At 36.1% G+C, this 12,627-nt stretch overlaps 1 protein-coding gene across 1 annotated transcript in view; it reads right to left on the reverse strand.

The window, feature by feature from the left end:
* Window positions 1-12,627, reverse strand: part of STXBP5 (syntaxin binding protein 5) — a 170,574-nt gene that overhangs the window by 94,344 nt on the left and 63,603 nt on the right. The window contains exon 9 of the mRNA XM_040448625.1: window positions 3,618-3,696. Within this exon, the coding sequence (XP_040304559.1) occupies window positions 3,618-3,696 (79 nt within the window). The remainder of the gene's footprint in view (window positions 1-3,617; window positions 3,697-12,627) is intronic.

The following is a 12,627-nucleotide window of genomic DNA, read 5'->3' on the forward strand; positions in this document are numbered from 1 at the left end:
GGCCAAGACATCCACAAAGCAGTGATATTATTGTTGAGTTATAGCGGATGAAAGAGAATCTTTCTCCTCAAATGATTTCTAGGCAAAAAGAAGAAAATGCAGATCTTGAGGAGGGAAGGATGACTCTTCTAATAAAATCTGGTAATTTGCCAATATTACTTGTTGCCAACCTGACAAACAACTTCAGGTAGTACCTGCTCAAGACACTTGCTAGGAACAGGAAAAGGGGAGAGCTGACTGGCTTACTTAAAGGAGGGTGATTCTGGTGTAGGTGGAATAGGGGTGCAGTTCTCAATGCTGGTTGCACACTGGAATTCTAAGGAACTATCTCAAGTTTCCAAAGAGGCCATGCACTGTGAAAAAAAGAACCTGTTTAATTTACCCAATGTCCTATGCCAGGTGAAAAAAGAAATTGTAAAGCTGGTGAAGATCATTATCAGAGGGTGATCCTATTGATCAATTTACAGGTATCTACAAATGCATACAAAGGAATGAGACTTTTTTTTTTCATTTCTGATCTTAAGAAAAAGTATGGCTGCCATCCTGAAGAAACTGGAAACATAAACATTATCATTATAAAAGAATTGAAAAAAGGTGGGGCACCTGGGTGGCTCAGTTGGTTAAACGTCTGAGTCTTGATTTTGGCTCAGGTAATGATCTCACAGTTTGTGAGTTCGAGCCCCGCATCGGGCTCCTTGCTGACGATGTGAAACCTGCTTGGGATTCTCTCCCTACCACTCTCTCTGCCCTTCCCCTGTTTGTGTTCTCTCTCTCTCTCTCTCTCTCTCTCTCTCTCTCCCTCCCTCCCTCCCTCCCTCCCTCTTCTCTCTCTCTCTCAAAATAGATAAGCTTAAAAAAAATTGAAAACAGTAAAGCACAAATAGAAAAAAAAAAAAATCCTCCCTGGACATTTGCCTTTGTTTCCAATCAGTAGACAACAGGCATGGTTAATTTAAATGTGTAGACAATTCATTTGGTGTTGTATTGTAAACTATAAACACAGGTTTTTTTCTGGCTCACCCCACACACTTTGTTTTTGTTTTTGCTGTCATTGCCTTTCCTTACATTCCTTTGCCATAGGACAAATTATGCAAACAATTTGGTAGTAGGCAGTAGGACAGTTGGTAGTAGGAAGTTTTCTAGTAACAATAAGAGCAACTATTCATAGGAAGTTTGTTATGTACCAGGCACTCTGTGAAATGCTTTCAATACATGACTGTCTCTCACTTAATTCATCACAACCACCTTTTGACCTATTATCATATTCATGTAATAAATGAGAAAACTGAAGTTCCAAGAAGTCAAAAAACTCTATGCCAAAGGTCACACAGTGAGGGATGCCACAGTCAATTAAACAGATGCCATTCCTTTTGGAGTTCATTCAACCTCTTGTTGGAACCAGTGTATCTTCCGAATCCCACAGGAAGGCTGATGAGTATCAAGGACAAGTAACAGCAACCTTATGATTCTTCAGCCACCGTCTTTCTCAAATGAGAATAGGGCTAAAATGAATACGATTAGAAGACGAGTAAATCGAGGTAAGTGGACCACAGTTATAACAACCAGTGGTTATAAGCTGGTATTTAAAAACTGGGGCACCGGGGTGGCGTAGGCAGTTAAGCATCCAACTCTTGATCTCGGCTCAGGTCATCATCTCGGCTCAGGTCATGATGTCACGGTTTGTGAGATCAAGCCCCACACTGGACTCTGTGCTGATGGTGCAGAGCCTGCTTGGGATTCTGTCTCTCTTTCTCTCTGCCCCTACCCCTGTGTGCTCTTTCTCTCTCTCAAAATACATAAACTTAAAAAAGAAAACATATGCCAGGGTTCTAAATTTCCATGCATCAGAATCTCCTCTCAGTCTAATTAAAATACAGATTGGTTGGCTCCACCCACAGATAGTTTCTGATCCAGAAGGTGTGGGGAAGAGTCTGAGAATTTGCATTTCTAACAAGGTCTCAGCTAATACTGCTTTTCCAAGGACCACAATTTGAGAACCAATGCTCTGTATACACTACATAAATTCACTCCCTTACATGCTAGTATCCAAAACCTATAAAGAGCTCACCAAATTCCACACCCGAAAAACAAATAACCCAGTGAACAAATGGGCAGAAAACATGAATAGACACTTCTCTAAAGAAGACATCCGGATGGCCAACAGGCACATGAAAAGATGTTCAGCGTCGCTCCTTATCAGGGAAATACAAATCAAAACCACACTCAGGTATCACCTCACGCCGGTCAGAGTGGCCAAAATGAACAAATCAGGAGACTATAGATGCTGGAGAGGATGTGGAGAAACGGGAACCCTCTTGCACTGTTGGTGGGACTGCAAATTGGTGCAGCCGCTCTGGAAAGTAGTGTGGAGGTTCCTCAGAAAATTAAAAACAGACCTACCCTATGACCCAGGAATAGCACTGCTAGGAATTTACCCAAAGGATACAGGAGTGCTGATGCATAGGGGCACTTGTACCCCAATGTTTATACCAGCACTCTCAACAATAGCCAAATTGGGGAAAGAGCCTAAATGTCCATCAACTGATGAATGGATAAAGAAATTGTGGTTTATATACACAATGGAGTACTACATTGCAATGAGAAAGAACGAAATATGGCCTTTTGTAGCAACGTGGATGGAACTGGAGAGTGTGATGCTAAGTGAAATAAGTCATACAGAGAAAGACAGATACCATATGTTTTCACTCTTATGTGGATCTTGAGAAACTTAACAGAAACCCATGGGGGAGGGGAAGAAAAAAAAAAAGAGGTTAGAGTGGGAGAGAGCCAAAGCATAAGAGACTGTTAAAAACTGAGAACAAACCGAGGGTTGATGGGGGGTGGGAGGGAGGGGAGGGTGGGTGATGGGTATTGAGGAGGGCACCTTTTGGGATGAGCACTGGGTGTTGTATGGAAACCAATTTGACAATAAATTTCATATATTGAAAAAAAAAATTCACTCCCTTACATAGCTATGATAAATAAAACCACACACTCTTCCTGGGAACTAGAACGTAAATAAAAGGCTTCTTTCAGGGGTTAATGAGGTGGAATTTTCTAGCAAACATTTATAATTTTTCCCTTTATTATACATTTAAACATCTGGTACATATAAGAAATACAAAATACAACTGACAAATTTCCTTTAATATTTAAACCGTATGTGTTTTTGTATTTGCCAAATATTCTCATGATGAGATTTGTGAAAAACACACATAACTTTCATAATTAACATATATAGTATAAATAGGTTAAGTTTTAAATATTTTTTCACTGCTTGTTCCAGTTTTCAGTAGTGAACACTACTGTGAATAGTAGTGAATAGTAACAACCATTGTTGCTAAAGAGTAACTGAACTGAATGTATAATGTTTAACAAGAAAGATTATTCAAACTTTCCAAGATACATTACAAAACTACCGAAGACAAAGAGAATACAAAGAAATACTTTATCCTAAATTTACCAATTTTAGTTATTTCATTAAATAAAGCATGCATAAAATTTAAGACTGGGCTAGAACATTCTAAAGTAGGCTTTAAAACATAATGATAAAATAGCCTTTAGTGCTATTTTAGTAATTATATACAATGAATATTGGCAATGAAGTAAAATCTTACCCAGATCTAGTCGTTTTGAATTCCACCTTGAGGATAGGTTTGCATGGTTCTGGCTTCTTCCCATCCTTTAACTGTTTTCCTAAAATATATTTTCCTGCATTAAATTCTAAAATTCTAAATTACTCTAAATTCTTAAATTGATAGTTAATATATAAAATGAAAGTAAAGTATAATGAAATCAACCATGAAACATTTTTAAACAATTTTGAAAGAAGTTTTCAATATAAAATATTTAAAATGATCAAGTAATTTTTACTGTTTGAAATTCAGTGCCGCAAAGTAAATGAGTAACTTAGTACATTTATGTGACAAAATTCTTCAAAAGAGACATTGATAGCCTTTCCAATGTTCTTAATTACAGATAAGCAAACGGAATTTCAATTTTGTAAATGAATTCAAGTTTTAAAATAGCTAGATTTAACAAAATAAATTAAGCCATATTTTACCCAAGGGTGACAGGTTGCAAAATTAAACCCTATGCTAATAACTTCATTTATATTTATTCTAAAGTAGGATCCATCCACTGTAATGTCTGAAGAGACTGCTAAAATAAACCAAGCTCTATAAAATGTCAGAAACTCATACTGTGAAAGAATTTTATTATTTTAAAAAAAGTTTTATTTCTGCTATTTCTACATATTCATTGTAGAAACAACACACAAAAATATAAAGCAAATAAAACATATTCCCCTTCTTAGAGATTAATCATTCTCAACATTATTGTAATATTCTTGGGAGATCCCAAACACATGCCTCTACCCCATACTTCTCTCCCACCTTCCCCCTGCCTCTTGGCACACCTGCTCATTCTAAGAAACTTTGTTTAAATTTTATTCTTGTTTGCCTCACCGACAAGAATGTAAATGCCATGAAGGCAAAGGTTTTAAGTGTGTATGTGTTTCTGTTGATGTATTCCTGGTGACAAACATTATTTGGCATAAAGTGGGCACTCAGTTACTATTTAATGAGTGTGTAAATTGATGATTTTTCCTAAGGATTAATTCTTAGGAAAAGGGATATGTGGGTCAAACTGTCTTCCAAACAGGTTATACCAATTCATACATCCAACAGCAGTGTAAGAACAATAGTTTGCCACACTCTTCGCAAACAATGTTTTCTTTTGTTTTGTTTTTGTTAAGTGGAAAGGGTATCTCATTTTAATCTGTGTTGTTTTAATCTCTAACTGGGTATTCTTTGCCTTTCTGGTCATCTGTATATCTTCTTTGAAAAATACCTTATGTCCTTTACCTATGCTTATATCTTACCTTCTTTACATTTAAAAATGCTAATCAAAGGTCATTAACACTATATCCATCATATATTACAGGTATTTTTCCTAGACTCATTTACGACTGAATTCTTAGAAAATTTAAAAAACTGCACAAAAGTATACATTTAAATAATCAAGTCTATCAGTCTTAATCACGTGTCCAGTTAAGAAAACGAAAAATCTTAAAATGCCAATTCTTCCAAAATTAATTCACAAATTTAATGTAATTAGAATTCCAACAGCTTTTCTTAGATTTGCACAAAATGACCTCAAAGTTCACATGGTCGGCTTACTACCTATGAATAAGCTAAGGAAAACTAGGAAAGGAAGGTGACTTCCAGAATGACAAAGTAAGGACCTCTGTGAACTCGCTCTCCCACAAAAATTGAAATACTAGCAACTAAAGTTAACCACTTCAGAACTGTGAAGTCACAAAACAAGTGGAACATTGTCTACCCAACAGAATGATGGAACCTCGGGGTGGAAGGGGGGGGGGGGGATGTTCTGATGAAAGGTTATTCCCATCCTCCTCACTCCCCAGCTCAGTGACTGGGCAAACAGGAAAAAGCAATAATACATGCCATCACAGAGGGTTGAAATTTCACAATTCCATCAAAACCAGCTTTGTTAGACCACAATCATTGATATTTTGTCCCAACTCACAGCTCCCTGGAAACTATTCCCAAGATATCGTGGCAATTTCATTTGACACAGACATCAGCTTAGGGAGACAGAAGGTCTCATACCTGCAGGGCAGCACAGATATAATAACAATTTGCTGGTGGTATCACAGTTGCCTAAGGCTGTGGTTTCAGGTGTGTCAAGTAAGAGCCTGGGCAAGAATTTAAAGAAAATCCTGAAAAACTAGACATATGCTAGGACTAAAAGGTTGTATACAGGTGCAAGGTCATGTGCATGCTCAGAAAATTCCTAGGAAAGAAGGAAGTCACTCTTGGATTGATTTTGAAACCTTGAGCAAAGAGGAAGTTAAAAAAAAAAAGGAAAATGCAGAAGTAAAATGGGCTATAATGTCTACTGTTAGCAGGAATGTTGTAAAAGAAGTACTCATACATGGCTGAAAGAAATGTGTAATGGATATAGTCTCTTTGAAAGGCAGCCTGAGAACATTAATTAAAAGTAGAAATACTTATAGGGCGCCTGGGTGGCTCAGTTGGTTAAGCGGCTGACTTCAGCTCAGGTCATGACCTCGCGGTTAGGGAGTTTGAGCCCCACATCGGGCTCTGTGCTGACAGCTCAGAGCCTGGAGCCTGCTTCAGATTCTGTGTCTCCCTCTCTCTCTGCCCTCCCTGACTCTTGCTCTCTCTCCCTCTCTCTCTTTCAAAAATAAACATTCAAAAATTTTTTTAAAAAATACTTAAAACTCTAACCCTTAGGAACAGCAATTCTACTCCTAAGCATTTATTCCATAAAAACAAAAGGACCAATACCCACCAAATATGTACAAGATGGTAATAACAACATAACTTGTAGCGTATTTTCAAGAACTGAAAATAAAGTGAACGTCCATTATTTTGGAATGGCTGAACACTGGGAAAAACTGGGACACAAACAATTGGCTATTACATGACTATTAAGATGAAGGAATTAGAACTTTGCCAGATGACACGAAGAGACTTTCCTCAAGTATGCTGGATTCGGAAAACATACAAAAAAGACTAATACAATTCTGTTTTTTGCAAAACAATGCCCAAACCCTCATATTTACGTATATACATGTACTAATATATATAATTTTAGAAGTATATTTATTTTGGAAGAACACCTGTAAGATTTTTGACAGTGTACCTAGTAGGACAGGAAAGGGGACTGGGTTGCTAACATGGGGAAAGGCTGAGGGAGAAGGGACTGGCAAGATCCGATCACATTTATGGGATCCTTGGTTTCCCTTCCTTGGTTTCATGCTTATTAGGAAGTTCTTCCCTGCCCCCACATCATTTAATTTCTTTTTGCAGTATCTTATAATTGCTTTACAGTCTCACTCATTACATTTCATTATTTTATGAAGTTTATTTTGGCACAGGGAAAGTATTTTTCCTCTAACAATTTCAGAGCTATTTTTATAGTTCTATTGAGCTGTAATTGCCAGACAGCAAAGTGCACAGATTTAAAGTGTACAATTTGAAGAGTTGTGATAGAGGTATGCACCTACCAGCACTATTTATTGAACCATCATAGCTTTCCCACGGATTCAAAATGTCACCCTTATTACATTAAATTTTTATAAATACACACCTGCCAACTGGTATCAGAGCATCTAATCCTGCCTCAAGATCCCAGGGAATCATCTCTTCCCCTCTTTGTATGAAATGACAATGTAATGAAACTTGAACCTCTGGCATCCTAATTTACAAAAACCAAGTGGCCGGTGACAAAGTAAGCAGAACACCAGACCGAGGGACTGGAAAGGACTGCTAGGAGAGAAGACTGGTTTACTGAGTGGGGAAGGGAAATTGAGGAAAAAAGAAAGGTAGAAAAAAAAGACACCTAAATCTGAAAATTAGTCCCTCACACTGTACAAGGAACACAGAATTTTAACCACTATTTCAGTATGTTCAGAAATATAGGGCCTTTCAGTAAGTTAAATGTCTGCTCTGACAGCCAGCATCAGGCCTTTATTCTCCTTCTACCCCCCAAAGTTCTAATGAAAGTGTCAGACTGATAAAACTTGAGAATGCGGACATAAATTTTATATTTATTTTCTCAAAGGTTACTTTTGTATACATTTTGCTTCATGAAGTAAACAATTATTGAACTGTAACTCAATTTAATTTATTTCAATATTCACCACCACTCTTTCAGTGGCTAGGATGAGTTTTAAAGAAGGACATTGGGTGGTGTATCTACTGAATCCTTACAAGTTGGAGCTTTTATATGTCATGCACAAAACATGGCTAGGTACAAAGTTCTTAGCTTTTGTCTTGCTCAATAGTCTTCCATGTTGTTCCACCAAGTCCAGCATTTAAACTTATAATGAAGTTTTGGAGCGCCTGGGTGGCGCAGTCGGTTAAGCGTCCGACTTCAGCCAGGTCACGATCTCGCGGTCCGTGAGTTCGAGCCCCACATCGGGCTCTGGGTGGATGGCTCAGAGCCACGAGCCTGTTTCCGATTCTGTGTCTCCCTCTCTCTGCCCCTCCCCCGTTCATGCTCTGTCTCTCTCTGTCCCAAAAATAAATAAATGTTGAAAAATAAAAAATAAAAAAATAAACTTATAATGAAGTTTAAAGCCAGTCTGATTTTTATTTCTTTACAAGTAAACTTTTTTCCCACCCCCTATAAGGATGCTACAGAGTAGTTTCATTATCTCCCTAAGTCAAAAATGTTGCAGTTTTTATAGTCACCTTTCTTCATTAATCTTGTGTGGACATTAATGAGTCCTTTTGATCAGCATAGTCTGTTTTTTTTTTTTTTTCCAACTCAGATTTTAAAAATTATGTCAAAAATCATTGCTTCATTACAGAAAAAATTATTCATCTGTAATCCTAGATTAACCATTTTCTAAATCAAGTAAGTAACAAGGCATAAGATTTAATACAGCACATATACAGGATGTTTAGAGGATCACCTGATTCCACCACTAGGTGTCATTTTACTTCTTACTTGCTATGTCACGTGAGCAGCAAAAATCTGTGCTTATTTAGCTTGTACTTGTTCAAATACCTGTGAACTGCCTTGATAAGTTGTTGAAAAGAGCTGGTTAATTATAAAACAACTTAATAAATCATATAAACCTCCTTGTCACATCTGATTTCTTATCTCTTACTATGCCCTGCTCCCCATTCCTGTAAACCACCCAGCCACAAAGAATTGGCCTAAGCCCTGTAGATTAAATTCCAGAATTGTATTCACGTATGTCCATTTCTTCCCATTTGTTGTCACAATTGAAATCTTCATTATTTATTGTTTATAAAAGCTTCTTAATTGGTCTCCCTCTTCTGCCGCCAGCTCAACTGATGCACTACCATCAAAGTAGTATTTCCAAAATATAGATTTTGTTTCTCATTGTAAAATCATTTAGGTCTCCATCACAAAGTCCACCGTGGTAGCCACCACTCATACACGGCTACTGAACACCTAAAATGTGGCTAGTCCAAGATGTGGTATAATTGTAAAGTACATATATTTCAAAGAGTATAAAAAAAGAATGTGAAATATCTCAAGTTTGTATAAAAAAAGAATGTGAAATATCTCAAACATTATTAAAACTAATTTGACCTTTTTCAACAGTTACTGGTATAGTTACTAATAAATTTAAAACTACACATGCAGCTTGCATTACATTTCTATTGGATGGTGATGTTCTAGAAAATAAAATGATTCCAATTGGAGAATCACACCGTTAACAATACTAGTCTGAAATGGGGAGGGTGTTCTTTCTTTAATGAGTGTGAAGACACCCCAGCTGGACTGGAGATATCTGAATATGTAGTTTGACTCTTGGCCTAGGGCAATGGGAGTTATGATATGCTTGTTCAAGTTCCAAAAACCCCAAAACTCCCCTGGTAATCCCGAGTGTAACAGTTTTACTGATGGCTGGCAATGGGCCTAATTGGTTTGGCAAGACTGGCTTGATCACTGAAAGGGTAAATTGAGTTCCTCAGAAGTCAGATGGTGGTTGGAGGGAGACTCAGCACGATCCTTGTGTACATGTAAGTGCCTGTGGGAGCTTGGATATGGGACGTCTCTCAGAATGCTTACCTGCATTATGTTTCTCCTGCTGCAGGATGATATCCTTTGCCTTGAAATAAAAGCTTTATTTGCATATGCTCTGTGGAGTCTGGTAAGTCCTTTCAAATTCATAAACTGAGCAAAACTTTGTAATGAACTATATAATGAACTGCAGTATGGTTTTATTATTTATTGAATGTTTTATGCTTCAGGTGAATCTTAAAGGTAGACTAATACAATTTTTTGCATGTCATATCTTTAAGATACTGTATTGACTTTTACTTATGTAAGATTTTATTTTCTCTTCAGTGACACTTAACAGAATTAAAGTTTCCCAACCTTGGTTTATTTCTTAATAAGTAGATTAGACTGTACCAATTAATAAGCTTTAGGAAATAAATTTTAAAATATCATGTCCTTTAATGGACATCTATTGATTTTAACCATCTATCACATCTATCTCCTTTGAGAATCATCTGATTTTGATGAAGGTGACAATCAGAAAAATCTCACTCTGATTGACACACACATACCCAGGATTAGAGGGGAGATCCTGTGGTGCCCTGAACCAGCAAATCACAGAATCATTATGATTGCTTCAGGGTAAATATGTGAGCCATTCCAGGACTATCAAGTTCTTCCCTCCTAAATTATGAAAGCTTGTCTGTCCTAGGAGACAGACAGGTAAAAAGAGAAAAGCAGAACTCACCCTTAGGCTTACCATATGAAATACAGCATTTATAGCCCACCAAGATGAAATGACTTTGCAGTCAGTAGATGGAACAAATACTGCTTTATTTCCACAGATTCACAAAACTTTACACCTTAAAAATCACCTTGTTCACCTTAGATGACACTAAGTCCCAGAGAATAGTAATTACCTCCACAAAGTTATTTCACACATAGCAAAGCTAGAGTTACATTCCAGGTTGTCTGATTGCCAAAGAAATGTTCTCTGCAATTCATAAAAACTAGATTAAAGGGAGCTATCACTGTTTTAGTCAAAAATCACCTGTTAAGTATTTCAGACACACGAATGAAAACTTTCTGAAAAAATGTAACTATCAACCATCTTTATATGCATTGTAAAGTTATCCAACATTATATCAAAAAATTATCTTAAATGAATTCAAATTATTTTCCTTTACTGGACATCTGATCGTTACTATCTAGATAACTGCTGTGCCCCTCAGAAGAAGAGTCCGGCAAACAACTTTAGCTATGAAAGATATCATCCAAGGGTAACTGGAACATAATAGCTAACACATTTGGCGAACTATCTTACGATTCAGTTATAGTTCAAGCCCATCATTCCCCAAAGTGTATTTCATAGAACACTAGAGAACCACAAGATGTCCTCCAAATAAAAGATACTAAAGTCAAAGAAGTTTGTGTAAAGCCACATAAAATAAATGCATTTGTAAACCGTATAAATAATATATATAGGGATGTACCTATATGTGTGTACGTGTATATACATATATACTCTCAGAAATTCATAGCACACATTAAAGGTTATGAAGTATTACAGTGAAGAAAATGCTCAATTTTAATTCAGCATTTCCTAATCTTCAACTATAACATGCTTTTTCACCAAAAAATTCATTAACGTAAGAAAAATTTGTATTGTGAAATATATTTTGGGGAACAATACTCTAATCTAAAAATCTTTTGGTACTATCCTATCAAATAAATACCAGACCCAGATTTATAATTATTATAATCACATATGTATAGCACATCACAGTTTTCAGGTACTTTCACTTATATTTTGTTTATTTGATCCAGGATATAGAACAGTGCCTATCACATGGTAGCCCCAATATTTGCTGAATTTAAGTAAAAATAATCCCCACAACAACCATGTCAGAAGGCTAAATTCATTTATTATCCCCATTTATAATTGAGGATGTTGAGGTTCAGAAATATTAACTGACTTCCCAAAGGCCACAGACCTAGAAACTAGGGAACCAGGGCTTGACCACAAATCTTCTGACTTTAAAACCCCATGTTAGATTGATTACGTCTTCTGAACAAATTCTTCAAGGACATCTCAAGCTATTCCTTACCTTGAACATCATGTAATCAAAGTACTGGCAGAAGTCTTAAAGTACAATCATTTCCTGACTATCAAGGTAATGCTTACAAATGCTTTTTAAGAAGAAGATACCCAACCATTAAATGAGTTTAAATATAAAAAAAATCAAAATGGACAAAATTTTAAGTCTAGTATATTTAAAGTAATTTACCATAACTGTTAGAAAGTAAAAGCAAGAGACCACAACAGAAGACACTAATGAGAAAATAACCCTAAATTTCAATCCATCAAAGCAGACATTTAGTACACCCAAATTATACACCACAAGTATGGTTATATATGGAATATATGACACCTTGTTACGGCATGAAAAACACATTTTTCTAGTTTAATGTATAAAAATGTATTTAGTTTTGTCACTGAAATCAGTTATTAACATAAACTTAACTCTGGTAGGTTACCTACCCTTAGCAATAAGCAGTAAACATTATTACTATTGAAAATAATTCATATTTTATTGAGAGTACTTCTGATCATATACATTTTTAGACTGCTATTATATGCAATAAATGCCATCCTACTTTTTCACACCTGCCACAGAAAAAACTTATTTACACTTTATTTGGATTCTAATTTTGAAAAGAACATATTACTACAAATATTCTGTCTTATTCATTTAAAAATAATTTTAGCTAGTGACTTTGCTAAGATACTACAAACTCTATAGAAACTTTATGCCACTTCTGAAAATCTGCTCTCAAAGAGCTAAGATTTTGGCATAAAAAGGGATCAAGATTAAACAAGAAAGTCAACATTTGGCAATTATCACAGTAAAGTTAATCCAGCCAAGAAACAACAATGGGTGCTAAAAACAGAGGGTATAATTTTGAGGAGGAAGAGTATGTTGATACAGTCTCAAAGTACTGCCTTCAAATCAAAATATTTACTGATTACAAATACAAGTTAAAATAGTTATCAATTTCAAAGGGAAAACGAATGCTGTAATAGAGAGCTCT

The sequence above is a fragment of the Herpailurus yagouaroundi genome, unplaced genomic scaffold, assembly GCF_014898765.1.
Source record: "Herpailurus yagouaroundi ecotype Mexico unplaced genomic scaffold, PumYag 198, whole genome shotgun sequence".
NCBI classification, from domain to species: domain Eukaryota; kingdom Metazoa; phylum Chordata; class Mammalia; order Carnivora; family Felidae; genus Herpailurus; species Herpailurus yagouaroundi.